This window comes from Drosophila novamexicana, unplaced genomic scaffold (assembly GCF_003285875.2).
Source record: "Drosophila novamexicana strain 15010-1031.04,08,12 unplaced genomic scaffold, DnovRS2.1 tig00000108-arrow-pilon, whole genome shotgun sequence".
Taxonomy (NCBI): domain Eukaryota; kingdom Metazoa; phylum Arthropoda; class Insecta; order Diptera; family Drosophilidae; genus Drosophila; species Drosophila novamexicana.
This window is the reverse complement of record NW_020824772.1, coordinates 3,206,274-3,227,637: the sequence shown is the minus strand read 5'-3', so window position 1 is coordinate 3,227,637 and position 21,364 is coordinate 3,206,274. Positions and strand designations below refer to the sequence as shown.

At 41.9% G+C, this 21,364-nt stretch overlaps 2 protein-coding genes across 5 annotated transcripts; one reads left to right on the top strand and one right to left on the bottom strand.

Annotated features, from left to right (window-relative positions):
* The first annotated feature begins 1,762 nt into the window (after positions 1-1,762).
* LOC115771662 (methylthioribose-1-phosphate isomerase) lies at positions 1,763-21,325 on the top strand. Of its 4 annotated transcripts, none has more exons than XM_030717475.1 (6): positions 1,763-1,852; positions 19,266-19,424; positions 19,998-20,233; positions 20,301-20,527; positions 20,595-20,758; positions 20,825-21,325. In XM_030717475.1, exons 2-6 carry the CDS (start codon positions 19,293-19,295, stop codon positions 21,152-21,154), a joined length of 1,089 nt encoding a protein of 362 aa, XP_030573335.1. In that variant the 5' UTR covers positions 1,763-1,852; positions 19,266-19,292; the 3' UTR covers positions 21,155-21,325. The 4 variants fall into 4 exon arrangements, with proteins under 4 accessions (XP_030573335.1, XP_030573336.1, XP_030573334.1 ...); XM_030717476.1 differs by lacking the exon at positions 1,763-1,852 and adding an exon at positions 17,802-17,985; XM_030717474.1 differs by lacking the exon at positions 1,763-1,852 and adding an exon at positions 18,175-18,256.
* LOC115771664 (isochorismatase domain-containing protein 1) lies at positions 15,432-17,608 on the bottom strand. The gene is made up of 3 exons (XM_030717478.1): positions 17,393-17,608; positions 17,131-17,340; positions 15,432-17,070 (listed from the first exon to the last, which is right to left on the bottom strand). Exons 1-3 carry the CDS (start codon positions 17,525-17,527, stop codon positions 16,786-16,788), a joined length of 630 nt encoding a protein of 209 aa, XP_030573338.1. The 5' UTR covers positions 17,528-17,608; the 3' UTR covers positions 15,432-16,785.
* Positions 21,326-21,364: the final 39 nt, after the last annotated feature.

Genomic DNA, 21,364 nt, shown 5'->3' with positions numbered 1-21,364 from the left:
TGGCCACAGATTCAGACTCGGACTTGCATTATGTCTAAGCCAGAGTCTTAGTTGGCTAAATAGTCTCACACCTCGACAAGGCGGCTGCTAATATTTTGGCCTTTTCGCTGCCAGCTGCCAGCCGCAGTCAACTCAATTAGGATGCTTGGAAATGATTCATTCTAATCTAAAGTCGAGTATCTGCAGTCATGAGCGGACCTCAACCCGTCGAAGTCTGGGTCTGTGCCAGAGTCTGGGCTTTAGTCCGATTTACCGTTGCGCCGTGCAGAGGCATTCCCTGCGGCGGCTTTTAACCGCTTGTTGTGTCTAGAATTTTGCATGCCATTTCATTATTGATTCGCATCTGACTGCCTCGCAAATGTCTTCATTTAGTTGCCGTTTCGGACACGTTTACACTTTTAACATTCGCTTCGAAATTTATGACTTTTTAATGTGTCGGCATGTAGAACTTTTAAATTAAGTTTTAAGAGAACCATATAATTCGCGTATAGTTACGAACTCCCGTAACTTATTAAAAAGTGAGAGCTATCCCGTATAAAAGTTTGTTGTTACGCGCATATGAATGATCGAACGAATGACTCTAATGAACGAATTCCATGAGCCACCTGTATGCGTATGGAATGCCATTATTAGGCTAACCCCACATCGGGTCAGTTAGCTGCAATGAAAGTGAAAAGTTAAATAGGCAATGGAAAAACAAATATAGCCCGACGACGCACTTTCATTTTATTTGCCACTACTCCTAATGAGTTCCACAAATGTGTCACACGGCTGGACAATTACTTGGACTTGTCATTGCTCGTTGATTGAGTTTTTATTGCAAATTAGTGCAGAAAACTGCTTGAGAATCATTTGGCGTCGTAATTAATTTACCGAAGCCAAAAGTGGCAGTTCAGTCAACCGGAAAAGGCCATCGTTAGGAGTATATCGCTCTTAATTGCTCAGAAGACTGTTGAAGAACTGCTTCACTTACTGGTTTAAATTCCTTAGTGCCTCAAGCTGTGGCAACTGTTTAAAGTTTAGTTCCAAACGTCTCAAAACTTTATTAAGAGTTGGTCAAGCAGCTACTCAAATGTCTCTTGCTCATCACTGGAACTCAGCTATTCTGTCAAAAGCCCAAATACAGTTGGACAACACTGTAATGAGATTTTGAACTATATTGTGGATTCCGCTTTAATTGCCTGACAACATTGGTTTGTTTCGGTATTGGATGGCTCGCTCCTTAACTCTGTTGCACTTTAAACTCTACCCCAACTAGCTTTGTGGCACGCCTCACGACTCGTAACGTTAAGAGGCCATTATATGAAATCCGGGTCTGCAGCAGGTGTCTGCGTGGAGTGGGTGTCTTGTGTGAATTGCGTCGCCTTGTGACCCAATAAAAATCCCATTAGTCGGCCTCATGTGTGCCCGGTATTCTCGTGCTCCTCTAACTGGCACAAAGGTCGGCGCAGAGGTGCAATTCGATCTGCCCGTGGCAAGCCTCAGGCCGAACCTCGTTCATGTGTTGATTAATTTGTAAGACGATGAACGCTGAATCAAACGCCCACTTTAGACAACTCATTGTGCTGCTCAGGTAGCAGGGAAGCTGACTTAATTGGGAGATAAGCCTCACAGTTCTCGGAGAGCAAAATTAAAATGTTAATGATATACAAAACTAGTCGCTTTACGCCAACGACATTGTCTGTTATTCATATGTATGTTGTTTTTTGATTAATTTTTATTATGTATAGAAATTGATAATAGAATATGCTTATCGTCGCAGGTACCGTTATTCATTGAACTGTTTTGTTTTGAAAGTGAAAGGACTGAGAGCAGCTACCGATGTGGAACCTACGCATTAGATCTAAAAACGGTAAGTTGATAAGAAACCCATAACCACAATCACTTTGGAAGTCGGCTTTCGCTATATGAAGCGCCTCAAAATGAAAGTGTCGCATCATGTAGAGAAGACGCCCAAAAATAACCTTGAAACGAACAGACACAAAGTCAAAAAGTTGAGTTTTGGAAAAGCACTCAAAAAGAATGCGCAGTGTGCACATTAAGAACATGAAAAGAGAAATTTGTCAACAATTTTATTTTCGACAATGTGTTGACAATTTATCACGGCCCAGAGGTATTAAGGTAGCTTTAGGTACGTTTAAGGGCCCTAAAACCTGCTGATTCACCTCAATTTGCTTAGCACACAAATGAAAAGTAAAAGGCCTACACAACTTGAGCATGAGGTGACAGCCTTCTAGATAATATACAAAGTCTTAATTGTGTGTTTGAATCTATGCTAATATGTTGGCATTCACATCAAACGCTTTCATTTTTGGACTAGCGAAATCTTTGCCCAATAATCACAGTCTTAAAGCTTCTCCTTCTCTCAAAAAAAAAGGGGTTTGTCACATATGCGCAGAGCAATCGCTTCCATTTCACTGGCCCAAAACGTACGCAAATCTTAACCACGCACTTGATTGACCTTAATGATTTCAGGCTAATGATTTTCGTATGCCCGTGATGAAATGGCAGCAATAAAAAAGGCTTTTGCCAAAAGCAGCGTAATGTCTTTTGAAAGTAAAAACAAGCAAAATTCGTGTAGCTACAACAAGCCGATGGCAACTGTTGCTATTTTGACCACTGTTGCTGCCGCTGCTGCTGTTGCGGTTGGCATATCAAACAACTGGAGGCCCCACAGTTGACCGTTGACAGGAGTCTCTGTTTAAAGTGCATTTATTTTCATTTTCGTTGGCATCGGTTAACCTGCTGGCGCAGCATGTGTGCGAATTGTAAATTGTTCGCTTGGCAAAATAAACAGCGGGAAAATTTATTTCTATTTGCATTGCCTTGGCCCCACTCGTAGCTCGTACTCTGAAAATCATAACCATGCAACGGCCAAGTGTATTCCAGGCCTTGGCCATGGCCAAATTCGAATATTTTTTGTGTACGATATTTATTTATGCAAGCACATGCGCATACGGCTCTTGTCCGGCAATAGTTTTACAAGAAAATTTGCCTGGCATAAATTTCCCAACTGACCTACTTGGGGACGCAGCCAAAACTAAAGACTTAGGCAACAAACTTGCTTTGTTTTGGTTTTCTTTCTGCTCCCTCTGCAGTTTCAAAAGCACACAGAGGATGTAAAACAAAAACTTGACGTAGGTGCTTAATTAAGAGCTTATTTAGTTAGCTCCCGTTGTGCTGCTGCCCACAAAAAAGTGAATGTACTTATGGCACATGTCAACAATTTCACATAATGAACTGTCCATTAAGATGGTACAAAACCTCTCGAGTACATGTCAAGTGTGAAATATGCATGTAGCTAGAAAGGTATATTGATATTTTCTGCCGCTTAAAATGCTGAGTTTCGTGTCCTATTTAAATGATTGAGTGCAAACATGCATTCATCTTTATGAGGCCCAAGGAACTCAAGTACAATGTCCGTTAAATTTACATTCTTAAACTATTTGTTAAGAGTTCAAGAACAGCACAAGAGCAAAGGTGTTATAGAAGTTACTAAGAGACAACCATGCTGCGGCTACAGATTTTCAAAATTTGGCTATGATAAGTAGTTGGATATTTGTGAAAATATATGCGTGTCAAAGAATTGCAACTACAATCCATAAACTGTCCTGCTCCAAATAAAGCACATTACTGTAGGATCTTTGATCTTAAGGCTACTTTAATGTCATTTCTTTGTTTTTTTTTTCTGATGGAACCTTTAACTTTTGCTGTCTTCATAGTTACCAAGACAACTTCTGTTGCATTCGATCACAAAGAGCTGACAAGTTCCCTCTCTCTTATCTCTTATTTGCCTTGGCTTGTCATTATTTTGACAAGCGCTTCATTCGCGTCTATTCTGTAATTATGCACTTTGAAATTTCTGAAAATTTCTATGAAATTTAACTGTAAATGAACTCGTAGTCGATTACAAGTTTTCGGACAGTTCCCATGTGAAGACAACTGGCGTCAGTTGAAATTGTCATGTATCGTCATTTGAGGAACGGCTCAATTTAAGCAATTTTCCAAATCAGAGCAACCGATTGCAGCTTCAGCAACGCGACTCGGTTGCCGGTACTGTACGGTGCAGTGCGGTGCAGTGGCGGCTGCTACTCTGACCCGAAACCACCCACACGTCTTGTATTATGTTACTTTAATTTGGGTAATTTGGCCGCTGCTCGACTTAAATAATTTGAAAACAAATTTCAGCGCTGTTATTTAACTGGCCATTACAAAATTGTTTGTAATAGGCATTTAACCCCGAAAAAAGGTTCTACAATGCTTACATAAGATAAAAGTTGAGTTCTTGTTGTTGCCTATGCTCCTGCTGCTGCTGCTGCTGTAGCTGCTGCTGCTGCTGCTGTGCCTGGTGAAAGGTGGCTTGCCAAAGGTCAGACAAATATGAGAGCGCACGAGCAATGTTATTATATTTCAAAATAAGTGCATTTTATAAGGGGTTTCTTTTTTTGCGGGTGAATCGGGGTAGGCTTTTAGCCGGCCTCCCAACTTGAAGCTCATTCGAATCGTGTTCAGCGACCAAGTTATGTCACTAATTTGCTGACGTTGTCGTGCCTCTTGTTGTGGTTGTTGTTGTTGTCGTGTGTTGTGCTGTTGTTTTTGTTGTTGTTGCTGTGCGACATATTTGCTCAGTCAGAGACAGTCCCTGGTGTATTCAGTGGCATTGCATATGGGCAAAAATTAATGCCAAATGTCTTGTTAAAAGAACAAGAGCAACATGAACACAAGAGCAACATCATCAGTAAATGATGATCACTGCATGTTCTGTAGCAAAGTTATTTAGCTCAGTGCCAGGCGACGTAATAAACTGCAGGTACTTATTGATTTTTACTGTTACAAAAGCAAGTTGTTAACATGAAAGTCGTGTGAATAACAGGCAAAGAAACAAACAGTCTAACAGTCGGGCAGGCAGACAGACGAACAGACAAACAGACTGCCAGAGTCCGGTAAAAGGCAGCAGCTATAAAAACAAGAAAGTATTTGGCAAGAAATGGGATGAACGATTTATAATGAGAAATAAATCTACTTAGAAGAAAGCTAAATGTCTTTTGAGAAATTCAAAAAAGGAATCGAACCATGTAGAAAACTATTTTTCTTATACCCTGTACGCATCCAATGGGTAAAAAAAAGCTCTTTTAATATGTATGACAGAAAAAAAACATACTGACTGTATACGGTAATAATATTATTAATCAGCTCAATTAAGCTTTATTTATGTTGCTCTTTCTCCGCGTCCATATCAAAGACCAGTTGTGCTATAGCTTCGATTTGAATCGATAAATACAGATGTATATCAATGGAATGACTTTTAATCAAAACAGTCTCTTATTTGTTTACCTAGGAGATAAGATTCCAATATTTAATTGCTGCGGCATCCCTGACATACAGGGTACCTCGTAGCCAAGTGCTCTCGACTTATAATCTTTTGTTTCCTTTTTTCATATAAATATAAAAGTAACCTGTACACATCGTTGTCATGACTGCAGCATCTCGGGTAATAAATGCGAGTTGGCAATTTCAATTTGGCTGTCGCATCGATACGCGAACTGAAGTTTTCGTCATAAGATGGAAATATGCAGAGGGCCCAGTTAGTTACCAGAAAAGTGGCAGCTGCTGGTGCGCAGCGGGTGCAGCTACTCCTGCTGAGTCGCCTCCGCCAAAAGAGTACTTACGATCGGCCATATAATTGACGGAAGCTGTCGTCGCTCGTTGTTGCCCCAATGGCAGGCGCTGCGGTGGCCCATTTCAATTCGCTTTTATATGGTTGTCATAATATTTTACTATGATGGAACCATCAAATTGCAATTACCAAACAGTCTTAAGATTGACAAACAAGAGTGCGAGATGGCTGGAAAGACTGATGAAGCGAATTAGAAATGAAATGGGTGCAATTGCCATAAACGAATATGCTAATTTGAGTGGCAAGATGAATGCAATGGGGGGCAACTTACTTAGCTGCATTCCAGCAACGGCCGCAACAAGCTAGCCAATTAATCGCTATCAAAATCTTAGCTTTCCACGAACTGCCAATTATTACACAATGCCAGGCGTCAAGGTGGTTGGCACTACACCACGCAGTAGCCAGCCACACTTTGGCTGCAACCACACACCCAAGTACTATGAGATGGGTGCATTGCTCTCGTTTTGCATTGGCATCATTCGGTTGAATCTTCTGCCATTGGCCATTTTGCCATGCAAATTGGTACGCTGTCGCTGTCAAGTTGATTTGTCATCTTTCAACTTTGACAGCACGTGAGCTGCATGTAATTGCCAATGTCAATACCAATGCCTGTTGCCAGTTGCCAGTTGCCGATGGCGATGGCGATGGCGATGGCGATGGCATTGCTAAGGGCCGGTGACAGTAGCCGTTGACAGGCCTTGGCAGGCCGAGCAAATTGTTGCTGGCAACATTGTTGATGAGGCCTGCTACATGTTGCCGGCGATTGTTTACGACCATACAATTAACTTTTATAGTCAATAGGCGGCCAGCATTTGAATTCTTTTATAATTTTTGTTGGTTGATTTGTATGGAGAATACACTTTCGCGCTCTAAAACTCTAATTGCCTAATTAATCGTACAACACAAGACGCCAAACACTTGAAATGTGATTAAAGCTTTTACCTCGCACTAACTGCCAGTTTGTTTTGGCCAATTTAATTGGTACGATATTTGCAATGTTTAGAGAGAACTAGAACAACAGCCACAAAACAGATACAAAACGTGGTGGCATTTAAAACTTTAACGATTTCACACTAATGGCCACTCGATAAGGCCACAAGCAGAACCACAGGCACAACCACTGGTAGCACCCGCGGCATGGGCAGTGTCAGCATCTCAAGGGCGCGCCCGTGCCTTAAAGCCTACGCAAAAGACACGGGATCCGAGCCTTCTAACGAACGACTATCGCAAACAAAAGTCAAGAACAAGAGGCAGCCATGATCTTGATAATTGCCAAAAACGTTTGCGCTGTGCGGTCTGCGGCCCAGCCCATGCCACACCCACCAGCGCCAAAGCAGTCCAAAGCCACAAACATGACTTTTAAGGGCCTTACATGTCGATTGGAACGATTGCTTCATGCAGCTGTGTGGCCAAGGCAAACGACTCGGAACAAATCGTGTGACGAAGCTGTAAACGGTTCAACTGCCGTCGGTTCCTCCTTCTGCTATGCCTCATGCTCCATCATACGAAAGGATTTTGTTCATGATTTTATTTTCTTTTTCTGCTTGCATTGATAAGTCCAAATATTTCGTGTAAAAATGTGTGATTGGTGGAATAAGTTTATAGATCAGCTAGTTCCAATGTTTCATCCAACTAAAAGGCATTTAGAACTAGGCTTATAATTATTATTCTTCTGCTATGCCTCATGCTCCATCATACGAAAGGATTTTGTTCATGATTTTATTTTCTTTTTCTGCTTGCATTGATAAGTCCAAATATTTCGTGTAAAAATGTGTGATTGGTGGAATAAGTTTATAGATCAGCTAGTTCCAATGTTTCATCCAACTAAAAGGCATTTAGAACTAGGCTTATAATTATTATTATCCGTTCATCATCTCAAAATTCATTACAGAACTGTCATTTATGAAGACCTCTGGCTTCTTATATATAAAAATAAATATGATAGCTTTCCAATTATGAACCCGAAAAACTTGTCTGAAGCGCCAAAAACTTGTTTTAAGAAATTGAATTTTCTTGAATATTAAAAATATATTTTGATATATTGATTGGTATATTGATTTAATATTCTATAACTTAATGGAAATACAAAGAATACATTGTATATTGGACTTGGTTAGTTAGACAAGCAGTCATTGGATAAAAATCAATCAGGTGAATAGACAAAACCCGTTACGAAACGTGTCAAAGGTGACAGCAGCCGTATTAGAAATCAATTTGAGATGAGCTACAGCAGCTAACAGTAAACACAGAATGCCAAATGGTAGATGGTAACTGGTGAATTGCGAGGCCTCAGAACGGAACTGCAAAACAAATCAATCTGTTTGTAGTGGCCAAGTAGTAGAATAAGAAGAAGAAGCAGAAGAAGAGAGTGCAATTCCAATTGTGATTATAGTCAGGCGGCTGCCGCTGCCGCTGCTGCTGCTGCTGCACCTACTGCTCCCCGGCAGTCAATGCACTTGGACTTGGCCACCTGCTGGCCCACCGAGCCAAGTCAATCTCAAGCTATGCAGCGCGCAGCTCGTCGTACGGTTTGCGTAAATTGTTTTCAGTTTCCAAGTTTCCACTTGCCGTTTTAGCCAGCACAATCAGGCTTGTGGTCAATGCCGTTTGCTGGGTGGTGTTAATTCTTCCACAACTAATTCTTGGCATTATTCGCTGCTAGTTTGTAGTTAGCAGCCGTTGATCGCCGGCGTGACAGCCGCAGAAGTCATAACCCAGGAAGCCAGTGCTGCTGCTGCTGCTGCTGTTAGAAATCAACTCATATTAGCAGCTCATTTTGATATGTTCGGATGTGTGCTCACACATGCGGAAGAAGTGGTCAACTGTGGCCCAACCGCTAGGGAAACTAACTGTTCTCCTGGGAACGGGCAATCGCTCGTGACCACATAGAAGATAATCAGCGAGCATCTGTAAACTATAAATAATGACAACTGCTAGAAAGTCATTGGATATTGAAAATATCAAAAAATGAGCTGATTTCAATTAATTATTAATGAAGATGAAACTATGTCGCTTTATATATGACATTGATTAAGTTAAACGAGTCTTCCAAAATCAAATCTGGAATTATAATTATTAATCGGTCGGACTTCATCGTAATTATTCCAGGCATTACGGATTATCTATGTTTAGATGAGAGCAATATACGCAAAAGTCAAAACACAATAAGCTAAATTATCTATTGCAAATATTCAACATATTCAGTTTGTAATTTCTTTATTAACGCAGGAATTAGTTAGAAGTAGCAGTTTCCAAACACGACTTTAATTCAATAGATTAGTGAGGAAGAAGCCACGCAACTATGACTGTATAACTCTGGAGGATATTGCAAGCATTAGACTTGAAATCGGCTAAAGAAAAGATAAAGAAAACTAAAGATAAAACGGAGCAATTAAAAAACCAATTTGCCACACAACCGCGGCAACAAATAACAAAGTTTATAAATCTCTGCGATAGCTTTAATAAATGTAATAAATGTGGACATGCCAAATTGTTGATGATGTTGTTGTTGTTGTTGTCGGACAGCGCATGCGATTCTTATTGTTGCGAGTATTTTTGTTATTCTGACAGCTGAGCTGCGTCCATAAAAACATTTATAAGCCTCATTATGAAGACTAGAATTTCTTGTCATTGAGACTAGACTTTCACAGCGTGCGTGCGCTCTTAGAATGTCGTCTTGCGGGGGATTCGGTGTCTATGGAGGGGGCGGGGGAACGAGGTGGATAATAAAAACAAACTCGGTGACCATCGATGTTGCTTCTGTGTTGCTTTTGCTATTGTTGCCATAACTTAATGCTGATTTTTGGTTGTTAGAAGTGGGCTATAGTGCGGCAGCCTTTGAAGTCGTGCAGCAAGTGCGTTTGTTAAGTTCGTGTCTTAAGTCTTTTGTTTGACACAGCCTCTTTTTTCGCAATTTTTGATATTTGTTCAGCATTTAGCCGCAAACTGCAAGCGCAGTGGCTGTAAATAGTTGACCCACTGACGCGTGCAGCCCTAAATGCCAAAGAAGACTCCGGCTGCAGTCCCTGTCTGGCCGACTAGCTGGTTTGTTGGCAGGTTAGTTGAGTGACTGACAGCCATCACACTTGAAACGAACCCAAATGCTGCCCCATACACATACACACACACACACACTTACATAGACTCTGGACACCGGACACCGTTTTCTCTTTTGTTGCAAACGTTTTCATTTTCACGCCGCGTCGTTGGTTTCATTTTCATTTCGGTTTCTGTTTTGGATTTCGGTTTTTTGTGTTGTAAACTCAAAACAAGTGGCATTGAGAATGTCTTTAAGCCCAAATGCAGTAATTGAGTTAACGGTTCTCACAGTTTTTACCGTCACTTGCAAAGGAGATATTACTCAAACTTTAATCCATATAAAGCGGCACACCGAGTGACAAATTGCAGGCGCCCTTGGGGCTAAGTGTATTTGTTGCGAGTCTTCTGCTGCTGCTTGTTCATAAATATTTACCAACTGGCTGCAGTCCTTCGCAATCTCAGGTACAATCTAACGCACGCTGGCAGCATTAGGTAATAAATTGCTGGCCCGCCCCGGCGGCCATGAAAATTGAATTGTTTGTTGTTGGTGTTGGTGGCTCACGAAGGCGAAGCGCGATCGGCACGCCCACATTGCGTTGGCCAGGCTCATTAGCGAATATCGTGGGATTGAACGTAATTTTTATTTTTGTTTGCCCAAAGATGAGCGCCCCGATCTAACTGCAACCTCCAACTAGGAGTCAGGATAGGATTGCAGTTGCCCAGGCAACATCTGCAGCACGCAAAATAAATGAGCGCACATTAAGTTAAATGATTGCGAATATTAGAAAATATTGGCATGCCAAATGCTGGGCAGGCTTAGGCAGCAGCTATCCAGGCGCAAGTGTAGCGCAGCTGTTGCTATTTGTTAAAAATAATAAATGATCCTTGGCCTTGGCGACGGCCATGTCGTTATGTCTCATTAGCACTTGCCGGGCATTTACTTAGGTGCGCAAATTAAAATAAAGAGCAGCGCAACACTTGATGGAAAGCTTTGGACTCAGGCCCTGGCCTGGCCCAGCTTCAGGCTCAAAGAAGTTTTAAAGCGCCAAACCCGTTTGGAGCCGGCAAAGTAAAGAAGTCGTTGGCAAACACACAAAAGAAATAAGCCACTCAGTGGTTTTTGATATTGCAGTTGAGTGGTTTGTCTTTGGTTTTGTGTCTTTACAATTTTACTTTGCTTTGCTCAGCCAGGAAGTTGATGCATGGCCAAAAAAAATAATACATCTTTGAGCCATTCTGGCTGCAATTTAATGATTTCGAATTGGCCAAAAGTTTTAATGAAAGTGCTGCTCCGCTTGCTGGCAACGAAAGATGCTCTTGGAGACGCCTTCACTTTTTTGTTTTTGCTGCACAAATTACACAGGCAGCTGTTACGGCTGGCAATCAGCATAAGATTTCAGCATTTCACTGCCCCCTGTTGTTGTTTTTTGTTGTTTTCTTATTTTGCAGAATTCCCAGTTTTGGTCGTTGCGCTTTCGTGTCAACACATTTTATATGCCAGCGAAACCGGCCTGCAACAGGCACAACCGCAGCCGTAGCCACAGCCGCAGCCGAAGCACTCGGCCAGATAATCAAAAGTCCACCTGGCAATTCGGCAAGTGGCTCTGGCAGGCTATCATTCATTCATTCACTCACTCACTCACTCACCCATTCCAGCGAATTCCATACGTTGTGCGAAGCGTGGGCTCAATGAGGTCAGTCTGCTGAGTCTTGCCAATATGCTTAACCATTGTCTCAATTCTATTTTGCCGGGCCATTGACTAGCAGCCAAAAATTTCACTTTTCATAAGTCATACAGCAAAACCATACGCCATATGTTACCATATGCCTAATGCCACATGCTAAATGCCTGCCCACGACCTGTTGAACTTTTGGCTCACTGGTACAAAAACAATGACTGATATGGGTCATGGCGCAGGTAGTACAGCACGCCGTTCCCATATTTGATTGTCAAACATCGACTACCGTTTGGCCAAAGTCGCTGTTGTCGCTGTTGTGGTTGTCGATGTTGTTGTTGTTGTCGTTGTTGTTGTCGTTGTTGTTGTTGTTGTTGTTGCCATTGTCCATGCTCTGCGCTGTCGCCGTCGTTGTCAATGTTGGCTGTCAATTTTGTCAGGCCGGCTGACAGGCCTACAAGCGTACCAACTTGGCTAACTGGCCAACGCTTTTGTGCAAAATCAATGCCGCGATTGCATGCACAGCATATAAGATCAGATCTGGCCAAGATCTGACACAAGGCTCCAGGCAGCTTGGCGGTTGCTCTAAAACCTGTGCCAAATTTATGTTCCACACGCCATTAATCACGGCCACGGAGTGTTGGCGTCGGCATGTGCCGAACTGTGGTCAACCCTGCCAACAAAAGAATTTCACAAATCATAACCGCAAAAAAGGTTTTTTTTGGCCAATACCACTGACACATATATATGTCAGGCAGCTCCAATGCTCCAATACCCGAAGACTGTGGCTCCAAGACCCATTTGTGCTCGTAATTTGGGAAGTGGCTGCAAATTAACCTTAATTGATTGCATTTGACAGCAGCAGCAGAGACTGCGAGTCGGCCATTGTGGGAGCGGGTCTATAAACCAGAGCAGTCTGCTGTTGGGAATTTCGGATAGAAGCGCTCGATTCGTAATAGCGTTCATTACAGCCGCGCTGCTTCAAGTGCACTGGAATAATTCAAACATTATCATTAGCCCGTTTTTATTTTAGTTTTTTTTTGGGGTTTTCTGTCTGGAAAGTGAATCCGTGTATTTTTGTGGGTCTGTCTGGGTCCATCGATTGACCTGCTGGAAAACTCTTGGCACACAACTTCACTTTCTATTTATTTACTTAATACAAGTTAAAGCGGCGGCTTCTTTTGTGCCACAGCACACAAATCACTTCGATTTAATAACAATAATCAATGGAGGGAAAACCTTTTTCGACTAGCTCCACAAGGTGTTTATGGCAAATCGTGACAAAATGCTTTGACTCACTGACAAATTGGTGCAATGAGCCTGTCGGCAAAATAGCAAACGATCTTTGAATGAACATCCCAGCCTTTGACATTTTGGACAGTGGATTTAACTGAAAGGACTCAAATGGGTTGGGCAAAGAAAGCTACAGCAGCGAGTTGTTGCAATCAAATGTAGAAGACAGTTTAGTATAAGCTCCAATATAATAATACAAATTTAACTCAACTCCATATTCCCATTCGTGCCTAAAGAAATTATCTGGAAAATATACAATATATATATATATTGTATGTAATGGTGTTAATTAGACTACACCCCATGTGTTTTATTCCATTGCTATCTTTTTAATTTTTCTTTTATATTTATGCCATTTTAATATAAATTACTAATTAGGAGTTTTGAAGCGCCGCGCATTTTCTGCTTACGTGGGAACAGAGTAGAAAGAAAGTAATTTAACGTGAAGAATTTTCTTCTGAACAAATAACTAGATGGGAATGCTTAACAAAAACCCATGAACAATAATTATGTTAACATCTAAATCTGCGGCATTTATGCTAGGCTATTTATATGAGAAAAATTGAAGGTAGCAATTTTATTCCAGTGGAAAATGTGTAGTATATAAAAATCTGCATAACAAACTAGCTTATGAAATTCCTAATAGCAACGCCAAGGCCATATAAAATAGAACAGTATATAGAAGATATCAAAATGTGTGTTGTATATCTTATAAAGTCAACCTGTCACATAGCTACTCTTAGCTATTATTTACATACAGGATATAGAAAAAATGTCCAACAAATATTAATATTAAATTTTAAATATTTTGGCAGTGGCTGCCAGTTGAATATCTCCCCGGTTAATATGCAAATCAACGTAGAAAGTAAACGTAGCAATGCATGATGATGCATATTTAATTTGCGTAGCTAGGCGCCCACCCCCCACCGCAGGCCACCCCCAACCCGGCACTCAAGTCAGGCTATACCCAAGACGGCATAAATTTCGAGCTGAACAAGTGAAATTGACCAAATTTGGCAACTGTAACTGCATAAACTGCAAGTCAAATGGGACTCAAGTCACTTTGATGTGTCCAACAAAGGCCAAGACCGCAAAGGAGACGTCGGCGACAGAGATAAAGCACGCAAATGTGTTGAAGTTGGCCAACATTTTGGCCAATTGCCCATATAAATGCTACAGCAGCGAATTTCCAGCATAAATTTGTAAATCTTTCTAACTTTTTTCTGGTTTATTTTCTTTTGCTTGATTTTTTTTTTTTTTGTATGCCAGCGAGTCGACGCATTTACGGCAACTTGTCGCAACCAAAATACAATTTTAAGCAAATTAGTTACATATGTAAATACATTTACAAATTTGTGTGTATGCCCATGGACAAGCAGCCTTTCACAAAGTGTTGTTGTACCTGTTGCTATTGTTATTGTCGTCTTTGATAAAAGTGAAGATAGGATTGCAGTGAAAACATTTAAAGCTTTGGTGTAAACAGCATATCGTATCCAAACTGAGCTAGTTTCGGGCGATTAGCCAAAACGAATAGCACAGATCTCTATCGCTGACAGTTGCCAAGATGCTGATTCTTATCCCCGCTTGAGCATTCAATTTGAAGAGCAGCCCAAGCAGTCCTAGAATTGGTCTTTAGGTCATCTAATTTAATTTGGGTGCATTTTATTGGAATTACCATATCCTTGCTAATCAGCCAACTGTACTTATATGTTGATGTATATTGCTTGTTACCGACCACTTAGCGTGGCCCATAGCTGTATTTCTAACTTAATTATAATACTCGCACACACTCGTATACAAACATTCACACACCCAAAGAACGCCCCAAATGCCATGGGGCAACATGTAGCGAGCCCCTTCTGAATGCTGCGTATAACTCATATGCTAATTAGATGTTACTCGTAACTAGTACTCACTGTACAGATACACATCTCTCTGGGCATCCCACTAATTGCTGGTCAATGGTCGGGCCGCTGCTTCCATTTTACTGGGTTAACAGGTGACGCGGAAATTACTTATTTTGAGTGCCAGTGAAAATTCCCTATGACCGCTAGACACAAAAATGGCCACGCCCATGCTCGACTAACAGGCGGTGCTTAAGAACCTACGTTTCAAGCGCATAATTAGCATAAAATTATTGAACTAATTGCTGCATGTGAATGACTAAATAAGTAAATGACTGCAGAGCTTTGGCTTCCTAACTATCCGCCTGCCCCGTTTGGCCAGTGTGGGAAATGCAAGTGATCCCCATCTAGCCTAATCTCTCATTAGTCATAGTTGTTGCCATTATCTTATTACACAGGCGGCCCTTGGGGCAATATTTGGCTAATTTGGGCAACAACCAGCAACATCCCCATAAATTATGCAACTTAAACACTGCCGAGTAGTCAACGGGTCTTTGAAGCGCCGCTTGAGATTCTCACGTTTGTCAACACGCTTTGAACACATTTTGGCGATGAATATTGTAGCTAGATAAAAGGTACTTCAGCTACTATTATATTGCTGACGAGTACTAAGATCGTATAAGGCACTACTCTGAGTATTGAGCTCGCTTCCGGGATTGAAATAAAAATTAGCCAAATTTAAAAAATATATGTATTCTCATAATTTTCTATAACTTTTATTATTATTATAATTTGTTTTACATTTGTTACTACTTATTCTTTTTACTAATATTAATTATTAAAACACTAGTTTTATTAAGTACTATTAATATAATACTATCATAGTTGCATCCCGGTTAATACAATCCCTCGCCCTTCATATATTGCTTCGAACTTTTGATTGTACATTTTTTTTTTTAACTATAACAATTCAGTTTATTATTTTGAAAATTTTTCTTGCATCACAATTAATTAATTTTGTGTACTGACAAAAGCAGTAGTTATTTCATATTCAGGATTTCGACCATAAATTATAACTTTTATTTTTGTTTTGCTCGGGCTTAGGAAATTGCTGGTTCCAAGCTCGAAAATTTAAGCTCATATAAATTGAGTGTATAAATACATCGGCAAGCTCGTCCTTATATTTTTATACAATTCGATTTTGGAGCGCAGTTGCAGTTGCAGTTGCCACTTTCCAGGCGGCAAGCACATAAATTCCCTGGTAGCAGCAGCGATGAGCTTCAGCTCGAGATCCCCTGTGCGCCTGTTCATTTGCACATGGTATGGCAATTTCACAGATTTATCATTTTTATCACTTTGCAAAGCCAAAATTTATTAATATGCCAAGTGCGCATCGGGCCTTCGAACCGGTCTCAAGCCTCGGACCGGAAATTTATGCCCCTTGGTTGTGTTAGAAACTGGCAACAGGCTGCAGCCTGCAATCAGCTGGCAGCTGGCCTCGACAAAGCTGGTCAACTTTTACGCATGATACCGTTGTCCCAGCTTGGCGTTTACGCAGTTCTTCACACGTCGCGTCGGAGGATTAGCTGCGGCTTAATATTTTGTTGGGATTAGATAAGCGAGCTGGTACATAATTGGCCAGATGTTGGGTATGCTGTTTGCATATCGCGTGCCACGATGCCGTCGCCATCAGTTTCACTTGCGAGTGCTTTAAGATCCGATCGAGCTGGCACTTAGCTGGCAGGGCTTTGGCAAATAAATTGCCAACAGAGCCGGGAGCAATGTGGCTGGCTGGCTGGCTGGCTCGCTGGCTAGCTGGCATGCAGATCAGATTGTGATCTTGGCCTGTTATGAGTCAATCAGACGCCTGCTACATTGTCACCGTCACCTAGCGGTTGCCTCGAGCGCGTAGGCAAACAACATGCGGAGATTGTTTCGATTGCATCATGAAATTTAACTGCCTGGAATAGTCGTACAAGGGGCGCTCCAAGTCTTCGCATAAATTGGCAGCAAAGAGGCTTGGCGTCAATACAGGCTGCTCTCGGCTGGCTTACTAGATGCTTGGCTGGCTTATAAGGCGCCGCTGAGATAACGCTCCATTCAGCTGTCCGCTGGGCAAAATGTTTATGAGATGACGACGCTTGCCGAGGACAGGCAGGCCCTATCTCTGGTACCTTCTTTCATAATTTCTATGAGCAACACAAAAATGCTACCTTAATGGTAAATGAATAGACATGAAAGGCACCGCTTGCCAATATCACTTCTTGTCCTTGGTCTTCTCTGTGGGTTGCCAAAGCTTCAAATCGGCTGACACTTTCTTCACAAGCGGCGCTATCTTCTTGAAGGACTTGTGGTCCTTGTCGCCCAGTAGATTAAAAATAATACTCTCGGAGCTGGCTATAATACAGCCTATGTGACGCAGACGCTCTAGGGCTAAATCGCGATCCTGGTTGAGACGCGAGGCAGTGCAGTCAGCAACAAGCCAAACATCCATACTATTATTGATAAGGTCAAAAGCCGTTTGCTCTATGCACACATGAGTCTATAGGAGAATAGGAAATTGTTAGCAAGAAGTAGATTATGGTCGTGTATTGAAACTAGCCTCAACTCCAAACAACACTACCGTCTTGGGCTTGTCGCCAAAAATATCTTTTATCTTCTTTTCAATTGGCGGCACAAACATGCTGAACTTGGTCTTAGGCACGATATCACAAGCATGTTGCACATCCAGCTCACAAACGGTAGAGCCCAATTTTTCCGGATATTGCTCTGTAACCAACAGTGGTACATTGAATATCTTACCAGCTTCTATCTAGAATATCATCTTGTTCAATTTAAATTAAATGCAATGCTACACAACTTACCAATTTATTGGCATTCTCTATAACCGCCCCAAGCAAAGGAATTGCTGGTTTGAACTTTTCTTGAATGTCGCACAACATAAATAACGTTTTATTTGGCTGCAAACGGTAAAGGGATTGTCCTATACTTTTGGCCATTTTGATTCTAAAATAAATTTATACAATTTTGGTTTTCAAAGATTTTCTGTAATAATTTGAAAGTTCCCGCAAGGCAAACGCCCTCTGACGACAGTCGTCAGAACTTTGTCGTGCTGTTTGTATGCACTGGAAATAATCGATATCGATGCCACTGTTAATATGAATGCTAAAAAACGCGCTCTGTTAACTTAATGTTACGTGTAAAAATATTATTTCTATTAAGCGCTGTGATTTTTTTAAAAGCACTAGTTTTGTGCCTAAATAATTGGACTTATTAAACGCCAAAGAAACGCACTAAACTTTAATTTACAGTTATAATTTACGATTAGGATCGAAACCGACCAATTTTCTGCCAAAGTTGAAACCAAAACGAATTTAAAAACATTTGAAGCAAAGTTCCTGCATTACCAAAAACCATTAATGAAAAAACAATAAGACTTGGATACGTAAACAAAACAGTGAGTAAAAAGAAAGCCGGCGTGTTTCATAACATTTTGGCAAATATTGTTGTCTCGTCAAATAAAAGAGGCATTTATCGAGCTGCCGCTTATCATGTGTTTTCTATCGACAACTTAACATGCCTTGGATAACTGGTCACACTTTCAAAAAAAAAGAAACATGGTCATACAGTCTGCTACCCTTGCTTTGTTTACCTTTTCTGTTTACAATTTTTTTAGTCTGTAAAGTGAAATAAGTGTTTGAATTTAAATTCAAAATTCTTAAAATAAGGCAAGTGCATAATAGACTCTACACTTTGAATAGGGTGGACTAAACAGATGTCAAGATTCAAAACTACCGCTGTCACTGTCATTGCCGGAACCACCAGTTGCATGCGCTAATATTTACCTGTGCTTGTGCGTGTGTTTGTGTTTGTGTGTGCATAAATTTGTTAAACACAAATTTGGCACCGAACCAGCGCCAAGTTCTTGGTTGACACTTACAGCGCGCACAACTAATTGCAACCGCATAAATTACGCTTCTCTGAGAATTATCAAGGCATTTGAATAGCAAATATGTATATATACATATATATATATATATATATATGCACATACATATGTATGCAAGATAAGCGTCGCTGTCCGATTTGCTGTTGCCTGTCATATAAAAGCAAAAATATCAAAAGCTCGACAACGTGCTGACGGCTGAAGCAACGCCGGCGTTAAAGTCAACGCCAGCGTCGCCGTCGCCGTCATCGTTGACAACGCCTTTATCAATTTGCAACGGATACGCAAGTTGTGACAAGTTGAATTAATCGCTTAGCCATCGCGACGCGCTATACAGTCTAGACTCTAAACTAGCACAGTCCCAGCACTCCCAATCAGACTCTCTCACTCTCCCTATCCCTCGCTCTCTTTCCGCCTGCCCGTGTCTCTGGCTAATTGCGCTGCTCTCTCTTATTGCCAAACTGTTTGCGAATTGGTCGCGGTCCATTCGCATCGCAATCGTTCAGTAGCTAAGGGAAGCGTTCGCCTGTCAGACGTAGTCGGCATCTGCCCCAGCAATTTTCGACTGTCCTGGCATTGGTGTTGGCATTTCATTTGATTAATATTGATCAATTGATAAATACGCTTACACACACATATACACACATACATTCTCTGGCCATAAATTCTGACATAAATGTTGGAGCTCTGACGCCAGCTGAATAGCTGCCGCCGCCCACTAGTTTGGTCTGTTTTTGGGCACCAAACCGCGAGATCTATCCTAATAATTTGCCTTTGCATTTCTCTTACAGTTAGTCGCATAGTACAAATTGTATAGGATGAGCCTACAATCGATCAAATATCAGCGTGGCAGCCTGGAGATACTTGATCAGCTGCTGCTGCCCGTCGTCTCCAAGTATCTTACCGTGCGCGGCGTTGAGGACGGCTGGAAGGTCATCAATAAGATGCAGGTAAGCAGCAATAATCCTATCCAATAGACGTACCAATCCCTGAACCTGTATAAATTCCTGTCTTGTTCAATCATGTACAAATCACCATTTGACGCTCTATAAATAACGTCATTTAATTTTCTTATAGAAAAATAAATTAAATAAATCTTGTAAATTGCTTGCCAAGCATCAAAACGTGTGCAAACACATCATCATCAAAATTAATTGCATCTTGCTCAAAACGAAATTGTTTGTGGTTTGCTCATTTAAGTTGCATGCCCTCTAGTTATTACCACGACTAAATATGTAACCAAGCTCTGGGTTAGTCTTCTTCGTTATTTATTTTTTGGTTAAACAAATAGAATCTGCGAGAGCGAGAGATAATTTCCTAGTTGTTTACTGCTGCTTGTGCAAAGAGCACGCATGCGGCTCATCACGTGGACTGCGGCGACCCATTAAATAATGAGGCTATAAAGAGTTTATGGCCAGATAAGAGCATTGACACAGCAGCAGATGATACTGATATACTCCCTAGACTTGCACCCACTCATTAATTGTATATACATATCTCTGGTTTGTTTACTCCCTTTATAGGTACGGGGCGCTCCGGCCATTGCCATTGTGGGCTGCCTCTCGCTGGCCGTCGAAATCTATCCGGAGGAGTTTGGCAACAAGAAATCGCTGCGTCAGGAAATTGAGGGCAAACTGAACTATTTAGTCTCCGCACGGCCCACAGCGGTCAACATGAAAATTTCCGCCGACGAGCTAATCACGCTGGCCAATGAGCTGACCAAGGATGATAACGTGACGGTGGAAGACATGAAGCAAAGGTAAAACACACATCGCACAGGCAACTTCAAAAGACAAGGCGCAGCCATTATTTCAATGTTATTCAAGATTCCTGAACGCCACCGAGGCCATGCTGGAAAAAGACATTGCCGACAACCGGGCGATTGGCGCCAATGGCGCCAAGGCAATACTTGAGCATGTGGCAGAGACGGCGAGTGCGGCCGCAGCTGGTCCTGTGCGTGTGCTGACGCACTGCAACACTGGATCCCTAGCCACAGCAGGTTACGGCACAGCGCTGGGCGTAGTGCGGCACCTCAGCGAACTGGGCAAGCTGGGTAAAAGCGAAAGGCAAAATTGCCAGCCATGCGAGCAGCTGATTAGTGTCCATCTTGTCCCTTACAGAACACGTTTACTGCACGGAGACACGGCCGTACAACCAGGGTGCACGCCTAACCGCCTACGAGCTGGTACACGAAAAGCTACCCGCTACCCTGGTGCTGGACAGCATGGTAGCGGCGCTGCTGCGTGTGAAGAATGTCGCTGCTGTAGTCGTCGGCGCTGATCGGGTAACCTATTTTTGGGCTGTCTCCTGAGCTTTGCAACTTAATCAATATCACTCTTCTTTTCCCCAGGTGGCTGCCAATGGTGATACGGCCAATAAAATTGGCACCTACCAAATAGCCGTTGTGGCCAAGCATCATGGCGTGCCCTTCTATGTAGCCGCACCGTTGACCTCCATCGATCTGCAGATACCCAGCGGTGATCACATTATAATCGAGGTGCGACCCGACCGCGAAATGACACACGTGGGCGAGCATCGCATTGCGGCGCCGGGCATTAATTGCTGGAATCCCGCCTTCGATGTAACGCCCGCTTCACTTGTAACTGGCATCATCACTGAACATGGCGTCTTTAAGCCGTCAGCGCTCAAGGCAGAGATTACCAAGCTGCTTAATTTATAACAGACGCACAATTTGTTGCTGCTGTTGTTGTTAATATTTGCGTTGAACGAATGCACTCCAGTTGCAAAGAGCACCACACAGACACACACACGGAACCACAAAAATATGGGCGACCAGCCAACTGGCTTTTGTATATGTAAATCGGCGCTGAACGAAAATACAAAGCACATTATCTTTACACAATAAGGCTCCAGAGTTTATCCACATGTT

Excerpts from the sequence above, each read along its gene's own strand:
- LOC115771662 (XM_030717475.1), top strand. The coding sequence starts at position 19,293 with ATGAGCCTACAATCGATCAAATATCAGCGTGGCAGCCTGGAGATACTT. Across the intron at positions 19,425-19,997 it reads AGGTCATCAATAAGATGCAG|GTACGGGGCGCTCCGGCCAT; the intron begins GTAAGCAGCAAT and ends CTCCCTTTATAG. Across the intron at positions 20,759-20,824 it reads TAGTCGTCGGCGCTGATCGG|GTGGCTGCCAATGGTGATAC; the intron begins GTAACCTATTTT and ends TCTTTTCCCCAG.
- LOC115771664 (XM_030717478.1), bottom strand. The coding sequence starts at position 17,527 with ATGGCCAAAAGTATAGGACAATCCCTTTACCGTTTGCAGCCAAATAAA. Across the intron at positions 17,341-17,392 it reads TAGAGAATGCCAATAAATTG|ATAGAAGCTGGTAAGATATT; the intron begins GTAAGTTGTGTA and ends ATGATATTCTAG. Across the intron at positions 17,071-17,130 it reads TAGTGTTGTTTGGAGTTGAG|ACTCATGTGTGCATAGAGCA; the intron begins GCTAGTTTCAAT and ends ATTCTCCTATAG.